The 17,269-nt window shown below is 56.5% G+C and overlaps 6 protein-coding genes across 6 annotated transcripts in view; 4 read left to right on the top strand and 2 right to left on the bottom strand.

Moving 5' to 3' along the window:
- Positions 1 to 1,199, top strand: part of P884DRAFT_303491 (glycoside hydrolase family 30 protein) — a gene marked incomplete at both ends in the record, with an annotated part of 1,860 nt that extends 661 nt beyond the window's left edge. Inside the window, 3 exons of the mRNA XM_069445035.1 lie at positions 94 to 165; positions 276 to 547; positions 664 to 1,199. Coding sequence (XP_069293609.1) covers positions 94 to 165; positions 276 to 547; positions 664 to 1,199 — 880 coding nt within the window. The remainder of the gene's footprint in view (positions 1 to 93; positions 166 to 275; positions 548 to 663) is intronic.
- A 663-nt stretch (positions 1,200 to 1,862) lies between these two features.
- P884DRAFT_303490 (uncharacterized protein) lies at positions 1,863 to 2,545 on the bottom strand (the record flags this gene model as incomplete). The annotated part of the gene is made up of 2 exons (XM_069445034.1): positions 1,863 to 2,295; positions 2,475 to 2,545. The coding sequence occupies 2 exons, from the start codon at positions 2,543 to 2,545 to the stop codon at positions 1,863 to 1,865; spliced, it is 504 nt and encodes a 167-aa protein (XP_069293608.1).
- Positions 2,546 to 3,241: 696 nt separating this feature from the next.
- Positions 3,242 to 3,884, bottom strand: P884DRAFT_211988 (uncharacterized protein; the record flags this gene model as incomplete). The annotated part of the gene is made up of 3 exons (XM_069439123.1): positions 3,242 to 3,333; positions 3,412 to 3,574; positions 3,651 to 3,884. 3 exons carry the CDS (start codon positions 3,882 to 3,884, stop codon positions 3,242 to 3,244), a joined length of 489 nt encoding a protein of 162 aa, XP_069293607.1.
- Positions 3,885 to 5,974: 2,090 nt separating this feature from the next.
- P884DRAFT_212054 (uncharacterized protein) lies at positions 5,975 to 6,934 on the top strand (the record flags this gene model as incomplete). Its single annotated transcript, XM_069439127.1, has 1 exon — positions 5,975 to 6,934. One exon carries the CDS (start codon positions 5,975 to 5,977, stop codon positions 6,932 to 6,934), a length of 960 nt encoding a protein of 319 aa, XP_069293606.1.
- A 1,584-nt stretch (positions 6,935 to 8,518) lies between these two features.
- On the top strand, positions 8,519 to 13,419 carry P884DRAFT_273262 (uncharacterized protein; the record flags this gene model as incomplete). Its single annotated transcript, XM_069442577.1, has 3 exons — positions 8,519 to 8,593; positions 8,683 to 9,003; positions 9,061 to 13,419. The coding sequence occupies 3 exons, from the start codon at positions 8,519 to 8,521 to the stop codon at positions 13,417 to 13,419; spliced, it is 4,755 nt and encodes a 1,584-aa protein (XP_069293605.1).
- Positions 13,420 to 16,092: 2,673 nt separating this feature from the next.
- P884DRAFT_92123 (uncharacterized protein) overlaps positions 16,093 to 17,269 on the top strand; it is a 1,745-nt gene continuing 568 nt past the window's right edge. The window contains exons 1-3 of the mRNA XM_069446175.1: positions 16,093 to 16,296; positions 16,368 to 16,642; positions 16,667 to 17,233. Coding sequence (XP_069293604.1) covers positions 16,225 to 16,296; positions 16,368 to 16,642; positions 16,667 to 17,233 — 914 coding nt within the window. The 5' untranslated portion in view covers positions 16,093 to 16,224. The remainder of the gene's footprint in view (positions 16,297 to 16,367; positions 16,643 to 16,666; positions 17,234 to 17,269) is intronic.

Raw genomic sequence — 17,269 nt, 5'->3', positions numbered from 1 at the left:
CCCCCCAAAAAAAAAGCTGAGATCTTCGGTTTGTCCGGCCAAGGCAGCGGCGGAAGGAAACGAAAAGAAAAGAAGCTAATAGTGGAATTCCAGATACGTCGAGTTTTACCAGGAGTCCAACGTGACGGTTACCCACCTCGGCTTCATCAACGAGCCAGAACTGACGTAGGTTCCCCCTCCCCCCAGTCTCTTTCTTCTTCCCCCCATATCGACCACGCATCTCTCGGTTCACTACTGACCACACAATTTCTCCCTCAATCTTTCTTGTGTAACAGAACGAGCTACGCCTCGATGCGCTTCTCCGCCTCCCAGGCAGCCGAGTTCATCCGCATCCTGTACCCGACCATCCAGAAGTCCAACCTGACCTATAAGCCGACCATCGCCTGCTGCGACGCTGAGGGCTGGAACTCGCAGGCTGGCATGCTGGGTGCCCTGAGCTCCGTCAACTCCATGTTTGGCCTCGTCACGGCGCACGCCTACACCTCGCAGCCGAGCTTTCCCATGAACACGCCACACCCGGTCTGGATGACCGAGGCCGCCGATCTGCGTAAGACATCCCTCTTTCTTTTCTCATCTTCCTTCTTATCTTTCTTTCTTTCTTTTCCCTTTATCTTTCTTTCCAGAAGAAAAGCTGACGTGCCATGTTCAACAAAACAAAAAAAGAGGGAGCGTGGACCTCGGCGTGGTACTCGTACGGCGGCGCGGGCGAGGGCTGGACGTGGGCCAACAACGTGTACAACGCCATCGTCAACGGCAACGCGTCGGCCTACCTGTACTGGATCGGCGCGCAGACGGGCAACACCAACAGCCACATGGTCCACATCGACGCCAACGCCGGCACCGTCGAGCCCAGCAAGCGGCTGTGGGCGCTGGGCCAGTGGAGCCGCTTCGTGCGCCCCGGCGCCCGCCGCGTCGCCGTCTCGGGCGCCTCCGGCAGCCTGCGCACCGCCGCCTTCCGCAACGAGGACGGCTCCGTCGCCGTCGTCGTCATCAACAGCGGCGGCGACGCCGCCGTCAACGTCGGGCTCGCGTCGTCCTCGTCGGCCGATCAGCAACCCGCCTCGGCCAAGGCCTGGGCCACCGACAACTCGAGGGCCATCGAAGAGATCCAGGCCAGCTCGGCCGACGGCGTCGCCACCGTCAACGTTCCCTCGAGGTCCATGGCCACGGTGGTGCTGTATCCGGCGGCCGACGCGTGATGTCCGTCGGCATGCAGGGGTGTCTTTGTACATACATACATACCGTGTGCTCTGCGTGCTGTTCAGGGGCTCGTGAAGCACCTATCGTGCATCTAGACAAGGTATCTATTTGCCTAGGTGGTAGCTCGATGGCCCAATCAACCGTCTTTGGTACATCGAGGAACGCTGTGGCCTTCGATCCCATTTTCTCCCACCAGCCTTCCCAATTCTTCACGGTGCCACGATTATTTAATTCTGTGTTCAGCTAAAACCCATACCTGTTGACTGAGTGGAAGAGAACAATCGCATCGAGGAGAGAACACACCTTCAGCCTAGTAATAATCACATCTTGACACCATTAAAGCCTGTCACGTGGATATCTGAACGCGTCTAGCAATACTAGGAGCACAAGCAACAGTAGGATGTGAGAAGAGAAGAAGATATATCACGGAGGAGAGTGATGAGAATAGCATGGCCCTTGAGGACGATATCTGTGATGGACTATCTCTCTCTCTCTCTCAACGGCGAACCCTCTCGTTCGGCTAAACCTGCTTGAGAGTACCTCCACGACTGCTGCTAATTTACCCTCCCAAGCGCATGTTCCATAATTAGCCCTCGCCTGATGGCAACAAAACAGACTGTTATTAATTTAACCCGCCAAAACACCGCAAAAAAAAAAAAAAATCAAGGCGCGAGCCGCAACGGTAGCCCGCCCGCCATCTGCACCACCACCGGAGAACCGACACCACCACCAGCAGTAATAGTCGAAATAGCAGCAGCAGCGCCGCCGGTACCAACAGGACTAGCTGCAGCAGCGGGGAGGGACGCCGGCGCCGAGCACCACGTCACGGTCCCGCCGCCGGGCAGCGCCGCGGTCGTGACCGTCGTCTGCCGGGTCTGCTGGGTCGGCACCGCGACCCCGAAGCAGATTGCCGGAGGGAGGAGGGCCGAGGCGGGGTGAGGAGACGACGGCGGCAGTGAAGGAGGGGAAAAAGAAGAAGAAGAAGAAGAAGAAGGGTAGGCGGCGCCGCCGACGTAATACGTTATGCCCGCAGTGGTTGGGAGGATGACCGGGGAGGGAGGCGGCGGTGGAGTAGGGGGCACCTTCGCCTGGGATCTGTGGAAAAAAAAAGGGGAGGGGAAGAACGGTTAATTAGTAAATCGATAATTCAGCATCGCGTCAGCTTTGTTCGACGGTCGTTGGGGGACGTTGTTTCCATTCTCAGGACCACCAGGTTTCAAATCCGCAAAAACAAAACTGGTAATTGATTATGCGGGAGGGCCTTTGTTGCTTACCCAGAGTACGTGGTTAATTGGGGAACGAAAATGCTGGTTGTAGCCGGAGTGTAGAGAATGTAAGACGACATCTTGACGACGAAACCTAGGTCGGTTGGCCGGTTGGGCTAGGTGATTAATAAATACGGTGATGATGTTTGCAGCCGAACGTTGGACTTTAATATTAATCGGTCGGTCGATGGTCGAAGCTGCCTTCGCGCATGTTGCGAAATCAAGTGAAGCCGAACGAGGACCCTCAATAATTAACAGCTCGAGGAAGGTGGGTGCCCATTGTTTAAAGGTGCTGTATTAGTTCCGGAATTTAGCAACGTAGGCACGAGGTCACGCTTTCATCTGATGGATTTTGGCCACGGACTTGGATTCGACTACCTCACTGTGAAACTGCAAAAGCGACGCCGCAATTGCACCTAAGTAGGTATTCTGACACTCACTTAATTACTAATTACTATCTGTTCAGATGGTTGAATTTCAAGACTAGACTGTAACGGAACCTGAGAGGAATTCATAATTACTGACGAGGTTCCAACAGCTCAGCCCTTGATTATAGACTGCGCCCTGAACCTGTTCCACGCTTCGTTTTGACTCTAGGAAAACTTTGCCGGTTTCACATCACGACATCAGTTCCGCGGCACGCGCTCATTCAATAATTAGCAGTAACATCTGGTAATTCACATGCTGACAAAGGTAAACAACTCTGGGGCTATTAATTATCCTCCGCGTTCTGGTCGAGTTCAACCACCTGAGCATCCGGTAACCTGAACGTGGTTTTACTTTGTATGTTCCTTAGCCATCTTAGCCGCTGCCGATGCGAGACCCTTCAATGCATCGCGGCGCTTGTACTTCGCATCCTCGATGACGCCTACGCCAGAAGTTAATTAGTGCTACTCCTAGAGAGGCAAAGAGTTCCGTAGCTTCTAAGCAGATATTGGGAACTTACTAATGTCAGCATCGCTCGAGAACTTGGATGTCCAGCGGACAAATGTCGAGTCCGCCAACTCGCCCGAGGTGACGGCCCAGCAGCGGATCGTGCTCACGACGCTCGAGTACGGCAGTTCGGGCTCGGTATTGATGACGCTGTACGTGATGAAATGCTCCAGGTTCTATGTCCCGTCAGTGCACCCGTCCACCCATCTTTCTTCCTTTTTCCCTTCACCCAACCCCCGGCAAGATACTCACGCTGTGCTCGTCCTGTTTCACCTCGACGACGCTACCGTCCTTGAAGGTCCACCTGACTACATCTGTCTCGCTGCTGGTGCTCTTGACATGCTCGGCCTTTGTGATGGCGGGCCAGAACTTGTCGAACTCGGGCAGCTTGATGAAGTGCCAGACGTGAGAGAGGGGAGCTCGAACGACGGCGCTCTCAATCACCTCATTCGTAGTTGCGATGCCTTTCGCGCCGGAAGCGGACATGGCTGAGCAGCAAGTGGCGCGTTCTTCGGGATGACGATGCTTGGTGTTATGGATCGCGCGATTGTCTTGCCGTTCGATGATTGTAGAACGGTGACGTTAATAGCAAGTCGAATAATGCTTTGAGTGCTACTACTAGCTAAGTTCGCACATCTACGAAATTTATCAGTTCATAATCTGCATGGTAGATGGCATTCTGCCAATGCGTTACTCGCTCCTTCCATCCACGATGCATGCTCCCCTTCCCTACGTCATTTGACAGTCATGACATTGGTGGGGTCTCTTTCCAGCAGAAAACAGCACCTAGTTGGGACGACAACTATGGCTAGCTAAAGTTAGTGGGGGTAGCATGGCTTCTTCGCTCTCGAAGTCAGGTGGAGGGACGACAGGACCAACAATCACTGGTCTAATCCTTGCTCATTGGCGCGGCAGAAGCCACAAGCAACAACTCGGACGAGGCTCGAGACGAGAACAAGCTCAAATGAACCGGAAGAGAGGTGCACAGTTTACACATATACACTCCTCTCGACCCAGTAATTTCGGGAACGTGATCGTTAATCCACCTACGCAGGAGCCGGAAAAGGGTTTATATGTCGGGCCTTTGGAGGGTTAGACAGCCTCAAGTTTCGTATTTGGGGGCAAAAAGGTGCACCGCTTCCGAATTCGCCCCCACAATCCCCACGGACTTCAGCGCCCGGTTTCCGGGGCTCGTTGGTGCATGCCCCTGGGGCAAAATCGCTGTAGACGGCATCCAAATAAAAAACAGAGGGTACTCCATACATTGTGCTTTTACCGAGCGGTTGATGAAAAGCGTCAAGCACAGCGCAAGCCCATGGACCACGGATCATGCCGTACTTGCAATCCAAACGCCGAAAAGCGCGCTGCGAAATGTTGTTGTTTCCAAAAATAGACAGGTTTCGCCAGTCAGTGTGGCCAGAGAGGCGTGGTGGGCTTTGTGGCTTTCGGCTCTGTTCTCCACTAGGAAGACAAGGGGGTTCCGAGCGCGCGGGGGCTGAACGTTCCTCGAAGTTCACGAGCCCAAGTCGGTGCCTACTTAGTGTAGGTATGTATGTAATCCGTACTTACTGCGCATACCTTACCTGCTAACGAATACACCAAGCAATGTATGGACGGTATGCACGTTACTGTCCGCTGGTAACGTTAAATCGACTGCGGGCTGGATTGGTCCAATTCCGCGTGCATACAGAGCATCTAGACACTATTTTGTCCATCAAGATGCTCGATAAAGATGGACGGCCAACAGAACTGAAAGTTCAGCCACGCCAACTTGCCCAAGTCTGGTGAAAGCGCTTGAGTGTCGGCAGGCACCGAAATATCGGCCCCTGCCCACCTAAATGTAGCGTCGGGAGTGGAGTTGGCCGACGGCACGACAGGGGTTGACATCCCCAGATATCCCCCTCCAGTCTCCCCCTCCAGTGTGCGGGATTGGGTGTTACATCCACTACTATGTACTGTTGAGACTGGGGTCCATATGTGGTTGGTTCTCTCAAGATGAAGACGAGATGGCAACAAACAGGTTCACACCTACCCCTACCCTGGACCTGTGGACCTTCGCACATACTTCTCTCAGTTGAACCATGCCTAGGACCTTGCAACGTAATTGGATGAATAGAAGGAATGCATTAGGCTTCGCCGGGATCGAATTTGGGAGGGCGGTTTTGCGCGACTGCGGTGAGCTGTCGGACGAGTTGGACCCACAGAATGGGCTCAGCCTCCAGGCGCTGGCTGCTGATTGCAAAGCCAACAGATGCAGGAACTTTTAGCCGACCTTTGTCGCCAGCCTGAGTGCTGGCTGAAGTTGTGTTTCCCCTTCTCTTCGGTCTTTTTTGTTTTTTCCCCAACTTGTTTGAAGCGGATCCGACCAGCCTCGTCTGAGACTCAGTGGACCCTGAACACTGGGCCGGCGCGATCAAGTGAAAGCCAGCCTCGAGGGCGGGGGCCAAACGTCGCATGCCACACACCCAATCTGGCGGGAGCTCTGCGAGATTTTCTCTTTGACAAGCTTGAAGAACGCAGGCTGCGCGTGCCATCGTCACCGCCACATCGAAACCGAGTGGGAGTTACTTCTCTCCATGGCCTGCCTCGGGACCTTACGCGCCTTCCCGGCAGCGCTTATAGCGCTGACCCTCGCCTCTGCGGTGCGAGCTCAAGCTACCGGCGTAGTCGACTTTGGATTCTACCCAGAAGGAGCGCAAGATTGTCTCTATAGTGCCGCTGATAGCTCCCAATGCGCGTCGAAGACGGTGGAAGCGACCAATGCGTGTTTCTGCCGAAATGGCGGGGACTTCATCATAACGGCTGCGGCCTGCATCGGCCGGTCATCTCGCGACGATCTGAGAACCACGTACCAGACAATGCGAGAAGCTTGTGACAACTCGGAGACGCCCATCACCATCACTGAAGACGAGTTCATGGAGGCTGCGGACGATTCCGGCGCGACGACAACACAGAGCTCGAGTACAGCAACTTCGAGCATAACCAGCACGGCCACGACAACATCAACATCAACACCCCCGCCGGATGACAAGAAAGATGAAGGAAGCTCCGGACTATCCACAGCTGCTCTGGCGGGCATAATTGTCGGTGCCATCACAGCACTCGGGCTGCTCGGCGCATTGGCGTTCATTGTGCTCAGACGGAGGAAAAAAACGGGAGAAGAGTCGCATCCCATGCTGCCGCAGCAAGCGCACCACTCGATGGCATTCTCGGCAAGCGGCGCGTCGACCGCATACTACAGCAGTCCTCCGCCAGACTCGGAGACGTGGCCGAAGAAGGACTGGGGAGCATCGCCCGACCCACGGAGCAGCGTACGGGCCAGCGGTTTCAACTGGGAGTCGCCGTCCCATCTCGCATATCCCGCCTCAGCGCTGGCACCGTCGCCCCCATTGCAGATCCAGGAACTGGACGGGCGACAGCATTTCCCGCCGGGTTCAACTGAGGCGCCAGTCGAGATGGGGGGCTCACCAGTTACGACGTTGCCACCACCTTCTCGAGCCGGCCAGTACCAGCCATATAACCCTGGACATCAGTGATTCGGGGCCAGGGCCAGGCCAAGCATAGTGTAAAAAAATCGATCTGCGGCATGGTTGCTCCGCTAGGTCGCAGCGAGGAAGCGGCGGTGAGCCAGATGCGAAACCCGGGCCTCTTCAATGGAGTTGTTTGTACGAGCTATGGCGGCGGCGTCTTCTTGATTGTACGGAGTACAGGATGGTACACACCAGTGCGCAGATGGCGGGATGGTCGACATTCAAGGCGGTCAACCCACGGCGCCTCTCCGAGTTGGCGGTTGTTTTTTTTTTTTTTTTTTTCGTGCAGCGTGGGGTTTTAGATTTCTTGATCACAAGGACGGTGACTGGCTGGCGCTTGGTCGAGAACTGATCGGGACGGTTGGGTGCATGCAGAGCTTTTGGGAGTACCCTGATTTGACCGTCAATAACTGGAATAACCCGCTGGCAGATGCGGGGCCTCGCTGAAATGGCACGCAAACCTGCTTGCTGCATGCAGCACTGCATCCATGCAGTCTGCCATCTGAGGAGCATTGAGACGGACGAAGAAGAATATCTGATGCGATTTGCATCGGTCAAAGTTGAAATCGTACGAGTAATTTATGTGTGTCTTAGGCGGTACTCGCAAATGCGAGGTACTGTCATGTGCCTGCTCGATATCCGGGTTAGCTGCACTCCAAGTGGCCTTCGTGCCTGCCTAGTAGGGAAGGAATGTAGGTACCTTCGCATGGTACCTGCCTCATACCGCCTTACGGAGGTAGATACGCTACCCCTGCCTTCCTCGTCATGTAGTTCATGGAGTGCCCTGCGCCTCGACGACCAGACGGGCAATTACGCTTTATCTCGGGTATACTCTGTACCTTCAGCACATACATGGAGGCAGGCACCTTGATGGCCTGATCAGCCCTGAGGCTTCTGTATTCCCGCTGGTGCGGCGCCGGTGGATCTCTCCCCATCTAGCTGTGGAGTTGATCGTTTGTTGGATCCAAGCGTAAGACCCAACCCTCTCTGCAACCCCAAGTTGGTCATCGGGTATATCTCCCGAAACACCCGCATTTCGACATCTCGGCCTCTCGCCTGCATCCCTACCATCCAAAGACTGCCGGCTTCAGGACCAAACCGCGCTAGCCGCCCACGACCGAGAAATGTGCATTGGAAGAGTCGTGCTACCTCCGGATAGTTTGAGGTTGGTTGCTGCAGGTTGCACGGCACCTGCCATCATCCATTGCCTTCAGGTATTCTCTGCTTTGACCTTCTTTGTATGGCCTCGTGCTCTTTCTTAGTTGCACGCACACGCAGGACTGTCGGTGAAGGCGGAGATTCGACAACAGTCCCTGAAGGTTTTCCTCTCCCCGCTCCGCCGCTCTCTTTCCTCCGATCGCGGGTGCACATCCCGGACAGGTAACGCTTGGCGGGTCTCAGCGTTGTCCACCTCTCCCTGATCACACTCTTATACCTCCCTGTCAAATGTCCCTTGGATAGATTCCGCTCCCCTCCCCCTCCCCCTCCTCCTCCTCTCCTTTTCTCTCTCTTTGTCTTTTTGCTTTTTCTTTTTGGCAACTGGCACCCAGGTGCCGGCCGCTTCAACCATCACAATACGCCCATCGCCTCATGGCTGTCATCTCTCCTGTTCCCGGATGGCGGGACATGTTATGGCCCTGTTATAGCTGCTGCAGGAAGATCTGGGTAAGTTGGAATTGCGCCAAACCCTCTGCAACCCTTCCGCCCGTCACGCTTGCTAACACGTGCGCCCGCAGATACCTTCCCTTGGACAGTTTAATCCACAATGCTTGGGCGTAATTGGCCACATCCCTCTTTGGGCTGCTGTCCTGACGGTGACGTTTCGCTACGGGCTCCGCCCTGTGTGGTCCGCCTACCGACCCATCTGGCTGCGCAGGTTCGCAGCTGAGAAACATGTGCTGCCGTCCAGCGTGCCGGACCAGGAGTCTGGCACAAGCGGATCCTTCCGCAAATCCTGGATCGCTTGGAATGGGGCTCTTCTGTTTCTGAATCTTGCTGCCGCGTTTCTGGGCGTCGGCGGCGCTTTGGCCTGGCCAGAGCATGCTCACTTATCCCTGATCCCCGTTGTCCCTAGCGTGAGTTTGCCCGTATCAGAGCCAATCTCCCCGGCCGCGCTGATCCTGGTTGTACAGATCATGTCGGTCATCGTGCTCGCAGTCGAGCGCCCCAGAACAACCCCGGGATCTGTCTTCATCATCAACGGTGTTCTTCTCCTGGCTATGATGGCCATCTTGGTGCTGGTGCCAGGTGCATTCCCCGCTGTCTGGCTCCGCACCCTGGCATGGATAGCCGGCGTTGGCCTGCCCCTGGCCTCCGTTGTCGTGATGCTCAACATGCCCCTGAGAGACCCACTGCTGGATAGCACCGGAATCGGAAAGCCGTTCGCCGAGCCCACTGCCGCCGTCCGAAGCCCCGAGGACATCATCACCTTGTGGCAGTGGATGACTGTGTCGTGGATGGGACCTCTCATTAAGATTGGCTACCAAAGACAGCTCGAGGAAGAAGACATCTGGTCTCTTCCGTATGAGTATCAGCACAGTAGACTTCATATCCTCTTCCGAGAACTTCCGGGCACCGTCTTGGCTAGGCTGCTCAAGGCCAACGGTCTGGATCTCGTCATATCTACAGCCCTTGGCATCCTCCAAACTTTTCTCGAGTCAGCGGAGCCCGTCCTGCTCAAGCAGCTGCTAGCGGCGTTGACCGCTACTGAGCCAAATGTTCGCGCCGCTACGGTGTACGCCGGGATCACCCTGTTGTCGAGGTTGATCAAGATGCAACTGGGCGTGTGCAACCTTTGGTATAGTCGACACACCTATGAACGGGCACGGGGCGTGCTCATTACCATGATCCACGAGAAAACGCTAAAGAGGAAGGCCTACACGTTTCCCAGCAGCCACGAGCTTCCTCCGAGCCAGCCTGAGGAGCGGCAACAAGAGCCCTTCTCTCCCACACCCGGCATTTCCACCTCGACGACCCTCACGGACGAAGAGGCTAGCATCAACGACAATGACAGCGGCGACGTGGGCTCCACCAGCTCACAAACTTCCAAGTTCCAGAAACTCAAATCCTTCGTCCATCACGGCTACACCAAGCTCAAACCGCGAAATCCACCTCCAAAGCCTGACCCCGCCCCCTTCACTCCAGCCTCAACAGGCAAAGTTCTTAACCTCCTCCGGAACGACGCGTATGAGATAGCCCAACGGTTCTGGGACGCCTCCTCCATCACCACCACGCCTCTCAGCCTGATCTTTTCGCTCATTCTCATCTGGCGCATTCTTGGCCCCGCCTGCCTCATCGGAATTTTGGTCCTACTCGCCGGCATGGCCGCCAACGTCTTCCTCATGCGTCTCTTGCTCCGCATTGAGCGCGTCCGCCGCGAGCTCACCGACACCAAACTGCAGCGCATCAGCCAGTTCGTCGAGGCTATCCGCCACCTGCGTTGGTACGACTGGCAAGGCGCCTGGCTCGACACCATCATGGCCAGCCGCCGGCATGAGCTGCGCAAGAGGGTCCACAGCAGCGTCGTCCTCAAGGCCATTGCCCTCGTCAACACACTGGCGGCCTACCTGTTCCCCGTCGCCGGCTTCTGGGCATTCACCGTTGTCAGCGGGCGGCGGCTGACCGTAGACGTTGCATTCCCGGCGCTTGACTTGTTCACCATGTTGCAGACGAGCTTGAGGGAGCTGCCGGACTTGATAACGATCCTTTTAAGCAGCCGTGTCGCTCTGGGCAGGGTAGAGGCGTTTATGCGGGAGCCGGAAAAGGAGGATTTGGTGATGGATGGGGATGGCGTCGGGAACGGTGCGGTAGGAGAGGCGATGGTGGGCCCGCCGGAGGGAGAGCCCGAGATCGTACTGACGGACGCCTCTTTCTCGTGGCCTGGATCTGCGAAGAAGGTGCTGAGGGATGTGTCCGTCACCTGCGGGCCGGGCTTGACGGTGGTCTGCGGCAAGGTTGGGATCGGCAAGACGGCGCTGCTGCAGGCGATGCTGGGAGAGCTGGACCAGCACGGCGGCGAGCGGACCGTGCCGGCCGAGATGATCGGGTATTGCGCCCAGACGCCCTGGCTTGAGAGCATGAGCATTCGGCAGAACATTCTCTTCTCGGCGGTCTACGACAAGGCCCGGTTCGAGCAGGTCATCGATGCGTGCTGTCTGCGGGACGACCTCAATATGTTCCGAAGCAAGGATCTTACGCTGATTGGGGAGAACGGCGTCGGGCTGTCGGGAGGTCAGCGGGCGCGCGTGGCACTGGCCAGGGCCATTTACAGCCAGGCGCGCATCTTGTTGCTCGACGACCCCATCGCGGCCTTGGATCACCATACGGCTAGCGCCATCGTGCGGAACCTCTTTGGGTCGAAAAATTCGTCCCTTACGGCCGGCCGGCTCGTCATTTTTGTCACCCATCGAGTGGACATCATCATGCCGTATGCAGACCAGGTCACTGAGGTTGGCCGGGGAGGCCGGGTGCATACTTTCGACAAGGACGAACTGCGAAAGAACGGGGAGGAGCTGGAGTACCTGGCCGAGCTTGCCAATGCTGCGGCTGCCCCCGGTAACGACAGTGCGGCGGCTCGCGAGGAAGAGGAGCCGATTCCGGACAAGTTTATCGAGGACGAGCGGCGTGTACACGGAGGCGTCATGGCCTCGGTGTATTGGCAGTATGTCAAGGCTGGGAAGCTCCGCTGGTGGGCCACCATGATCGGCTTCTTTGCCTTGTTTCGGCTTTTTGCAGTGGCATACAACTGGTTTCTCAAGGAATGGGGCGAGCAGTACCAGAAAACGTCCCTTGGATCCATCTACAGCATCGAAGTCGCTGGTCTCGGGAGCGACGTGGAGAGCTTGGGAGTGCATGACCTCGCTCAAACCCTCAACAAATCGTCGGCGAGCCACTGGCTCGAGTTTGGACGTTGGCTGCCACCACCCGGTGAAGATGTCCGGCCGTGGCTCCTTGGGTTCCTTGTCCTGTCTTTGGCTCAGGTGCTGGTCCAGACTTGCTCGGACGCGGCACTTGTAGTCATTGTCTACAAGGCCGGCAAGAATCTGTTTGAAAGGGCCATGGGACGAGTGGCCAACGCTACCTTCCGCTTCTACGACGTCACGCCAGTCGGTCGGCTGATGAACAGGCTAACATCGGACATGGGCACCGTCGACGGACAGATCGCACAGCAGCTGGTCATGGTGGCCTGGTACTCGGTCGCCTGGCTGTCCTCGATGATCGTTATAGCCGGGGCGACTCCGACCTTTTTGTTCATGAGCGGCGCCATGACCGTCACGTTTGTTATGATCTTCAACCGCTTCCTACCGGCTTCCCAGTCCCTCCGCCGGCTGGAGACAGTGTATCTGTCACCGCTGTTCTCCAACTTTGGCACCCTTGTCGAAGGACTGACCACCGTGCGTGCCTTCCGGTCCGAGCCGCACTTTCAGAACCGCATCATTACGAACGCAGATGCCTTTCAGAAGATGGACCACATGTACTGGTGCCTTCAGACATGGCTACAGTTCCGCTTCGACCTGCTGTCGGCAGTCAGCTCCTTCACCTTGGCTTTGACGGCCATCCTCTCAGGTCTCTCGAGTGGGACCGTCGGCTTTGTGCTGGCCTCAGCCTCTAGCTTTGTCCAATCCACCCACCAGCTCTGCCGTCGCTACGGCGAGATGCAAATGCAGTTCGTCAGTGTCGAGCGCGTCGTGGAGCTCCTCGACCTCGACCAGGAACCACAAGGGCCTGTGAAGCCGCCGGCCTCGTGGCCGCACTACGGCGACGACATCGTGTTCGACAATGTCACACTTCGCTACGCGCCCACTCTGAACCCCGTGCTCAAGAACCTTACCTTTACAATCCCCGGGGGCGCAAACGTAGCCGTGACGGGGCGTACCGGCTCCGGAAAGAGCACGCTCGCGCTCAGCCTGCTCGGCACACTTCACGCCGACGCAGAGACGGGAGGCAGCATCCGCATTGGCGCGATCGACCTCGCAAGCGTCGATAAGCACGCCCTCCGTCACAACATCACTTTTGTCGCGCAGGACCCGGTGCTGTTCCCGGGCACGCTGCGCGACAACCTTGACCCGCTGGGGGAGAGCGATGAGGCAGAAAGGGCTGACGTGCTCCGCCGCGTGCTAGGGGGTCCATGCGGGTCGGAAAGCAACAGCGGCAGCTTCACGCTCGACAGCCGCGTCGACGGCGGCGGCAAGAACCTATCGCAGGGCCAGCGGCAACTGATTGGGTTGGGCCGTGCGATCCTTCGGCGGAGCCCTGTCGTCATCATGGACGAGGCGACGGCGTCCATCGACGGCGAGACGGCAGCGTATATACAGCAGCTACTGCGGGAGGAGCTGAAGCATAGCACAGTAATCACGATTGCGCACAAGGCGGAGGCGGTGAAGGACTGCGATTTTGAGATCGTCTTGGACCAGGGGCAGGTTTTGAGGGCTGGGCCGAGAGGCTCAAGGTTGCAGCGGCAGCAGCAGCAGCAGCAGCAGCGGGTCGCATGAGGTTGCACGTGGTTATGGCTTCTCAAAATGGGAATGATTGTTTTCTGGCAAAGTAGCGGTTCAAGAGTAGGCATAGACAACAAGGGCATCACGCAAGAGCATTTGGGCAGCGTTACTCCGTACATACAACAAGGGAACTTTTGATTGAATTTGAATCGAGTGCATAATTTACTTAACTCTATCCGTAGCTTGGCGGGAAAGGGTAAGATGAAGTGTGCTGATGACTAAACGACGACACAAAGGGCGCCCAGATATCATCCAATGTGAGGCCATCTCTCGCTTCAAGCTACATAATCAGGGGAGCTCGAGCTCTAGATAGCTCGCCAACCGACGATGATCAAGCGATCAATCAAGGAACGACGACGACACGAGGACACCTCTTCCCCATCCAGGGAACATTGGTACTGTCCACATATTACGTGCATCTTAAGTATCATGACAACGTAACTAATTAGGTATTATTAGTAGAGGACTGGTAATTACAGCCCAACAATTTCAAATCTCCTGCCCCAGCAGGTTAAACCCCGACATAGCGTTCTCCGCATCTAATTACAATGCTTTAACTGTTTGCTGGGTGCGAATCGTCCTTTTGAATGCTTACCATCCTCCATGCCGGATGGTTGTCCTATTTGCTTTCGAGAACGAGCCTGAGCCGTCACCGAGCCGAACACACCCTCTGTTGGTTCATTTCTATCCTTTTTTTTTTCCCTTTGTTCCTTCGAAGATGAGGTGCTGAGGCCTGTTGAGTCTTTCGGTGAATCAACGGCTCAAGTGGAAACTACCTGTAGTGAGGAGGAAGGGGGTGGTAATTAGTGGACTGAAGTGGAACCTTAGAAAACCGGTGACTCGATATCGTGCCCATTATCGAGTCTTCCATTCAGTTGCCAATCCGGATTGTCCTTGAGAGAGGGACGTGGGTAGGTAGGTAGACCTTTAGTTTACGAGCTTGCTGGCTTGCTGGCGTGCTGGCACAGCAACCCAGCCCGTAAGGCCCAGAGAAGCCGGCGAGGTTCCGCCTATTGTCCCTCAAGCAAGTCGGGGGGGAGCGAAGCCTAGGTCGGTCGCGCTTGCAAGGATTCGTAAGGGTTTAGTTATCCGGGGAATGACAACCTGGACATGCCACTATCCGCAGGTTTGAAAGAAAGACGGTATATTACGAGACCAACTATGGCAAGGCCGATGCATTCCTGAATGGTGGAGTCTTACGCAGCAAATAATTAGTGGAATAAGAAGGGAAATGGATTCTAGGCGTCATATGAGCAGCCTTTAGATAGCCACCCACCTTCCAAGCTCGTGTTGACCTTCTATGACGGAGGGATAGGCCGTTGCTGAGTCAGGGCATTACGATGCTTGAAAGGCACTTACATCATACACCTGACGGAGTTCGCGCCGTGGCCGTAGTGTACTGTCTGCGCGAATGGCCCGCTGACTCGGAGCGCCTCGGTGGCGGCGCGTAGTGGCCGACCTTCCTGTGCAATCAAGCGGACAATCTCCACATCTTCATCTGTACTCCGTAGTCTACCCAGTATATTGTAGTGTCCGAGGCCAGGGGACGTCTTTAGGTCTCGCGCTTTAATGCTCTGCGATCTCAAGAGAGTAATTAGAAGGGCCACAGGAATCTCCGAGGGCGGATTATAGCGACTTCCCAAATATGCCGTCCCGAACCTACGTTAGCAGTTCCCCTTGACGGGCTCGGGTACTCGCTCCACGAGCAGTGTTAATTCGAAATTCCTGCGTACCTGTGTGGTTGCTGGAGTGAGCGTATACAGTAATTATTTAATCCGTACAAACTGTGATCCTATGGAGCAACGAAACAGAGACGAACTATGGGAAAGCAACGGTTCCTTCCGTTCAAAAGAGGAAAGAGGGAACGTTGCAGGGGAGGGACGCGGTATTGGCGGCTGGCAAGCGGCCAAGCTCGATTCCGCGCTTGATTGCACGATAAAGAGGGGCCGCTCTTGCTTCTGATTCGGTGGCGCCGTTAAGAGATTCGGTCACTGCGGGTCGCCGAGCCTGCCATCCAGATCCACCTTCCCAAGTTCTTGGTGCTTCTGGTCGGCTTGTCAGTTCTTGATTGCATTTCTTGCAGGGGGTTTAACCGGATCGGACGGCTGATGGTGCGCGCTATGCGAATCGATCGGCCACGTCGGAGTCCAATGCTACCCCATGGTGGTCTTTGGTTTCCTCTGGCCCCAGCTCTCTTGAGGCGCCTTTAGCCTATCCCGACCGCTCTCTTGTCATTGTGGCGAGAACCCCGATTCGTTTGTTGACCAGCGCCTGCCCAAATCGGTGTGAATACGAGATGACCCCTTCGAGTTTGAGCTGGGCCGCGCTCTGGGCACGTCATTGGCGTGGGTATGCCATGGGTACGCTACGTGGATGCCCCGAAGTTTCGTTTTGTTTTGCTGGGTTGGGCTTCGTTCGGGTTCGGGCCACCCCTCGCATCCATGAGCAATACCTGGCCTGGTCATGTAATCCGCACACACACGATTTCGTACCAAAAGACTTGGCCCCAGAGCCTCCACTGGTGTCGTGTGTGAATCTTATCCCGTATCCCAGACGCAGTGGCGGAGGTCCAACGAGGCTGGTTCAGTCCGGTGGGATGATAAAGACCACGCACCGACCTCCCTCGGGAGGAACGCCTTCGTTCACTTTCACTCGCTTTCACTCGCTTTCATGACCCCCTCCCACGGTGGACGTCGTGCTCTAATAATACTCTTTGGGGCTTACACAGTCGCTCGCTCATACGTGCACTTGTACCCAACCCATTCCGCTCGCTCAACATAGCACCTTTCCCCCGCAGCCATGCGCGCGTTCGCTCTGTCACTGGGCGCCTTGGCCATTGGCCTGGCCAGTGCCCACGAGTACCCCAACTGTGTATGTTGACATGGCCCTGAGGGAGTAGTAGTGTTCATAGAGAGCGGTGGAATGCTGACCTAGACCATCAGGAGGCAGACGGCTGCTACCGCAACTTGATCGACGAGCGGTTCGCCGAGAAGGCCGTGTCCTTCTGTCCCGAGTTTCTTGCCGGGACCACGACCGCTGCGTCGGCCATCCCGACCGATTTCGCCAACTGCGAGGGCGACGTCAAGGCTGTAAGCTCCGCCTGCTCGTGTATCACCTACACGGCAACAGCCACCGCCACCTCCAGCACCACCGAGGTTTCGGAGACCTCGACCACCGAGGTCCCGCCCGAGAGTTCGACTACCGAGGCTCCGGAGACATCGAGTACCGAGGCTCCGGAGACCTCGAGCACCGAGACTCCGGAGACCTCGACTACCAAGTGGACCACCAGTACTATTACCACTACCGCTACACGCACCATCACCTCGTGCCCCCCTCCGGTGACCAAGTGCCCTGGTAACGGTACTACCACTGTTACTACCGAGACCATTGTCACTACCACCGTGTGCCCCGTGACCGAGACCACCACAACGGAGCACCCGACTACCACGTCGGAGTACCCGACTACCACGCCGGAGTACCCGACTACCACGCCGGAGTACCCGACTACCACGCCGGAGTACCCGACTACCACGCCGGAGTACCCGACTACCACGCCGGAGCACCCTAAGCCGACTACCAAGTGGACCACCAGTACTATTACCACTACCGCTACACGCACCATCACCTCGTGCCCCCCTCCGGTGACCAAGTGCCCTGGTAACGGTACTACCACTGTTACTACCGAGACCATCGTCACTACCACCGTGTGCCCCGTGACCGAGACCACCACAACGGAGCACCCGACTACCACGTCGGAGCATCCCAAGCCGCCCAAGCCGACTAGTGAGCAGCCGGAGCCGACTAGCGAGCAGCCGGAGCCGACGAGCGAGCAGCCGGAGCCGAC

This window comes from Thermothelomyces heterothallicus (assembly GCF_042370625.1).
Source record: "Thermothelomyces heterothallicus CBS 202.75 unplaced genomic scaffold P884_scaffold_39, whole genome shotgun sequence".
NCBI classification, from domain to species: Eukaryota; Fungi; Ascomycota; class Sordariomycetes; order Sordariales; family Chaetomiaceae; genus Thermothelomyces; species Thermothelomyces heterothallicus.
This window is presented reverse-complemented; position numbering and strand designations above follow the sequence as displayed.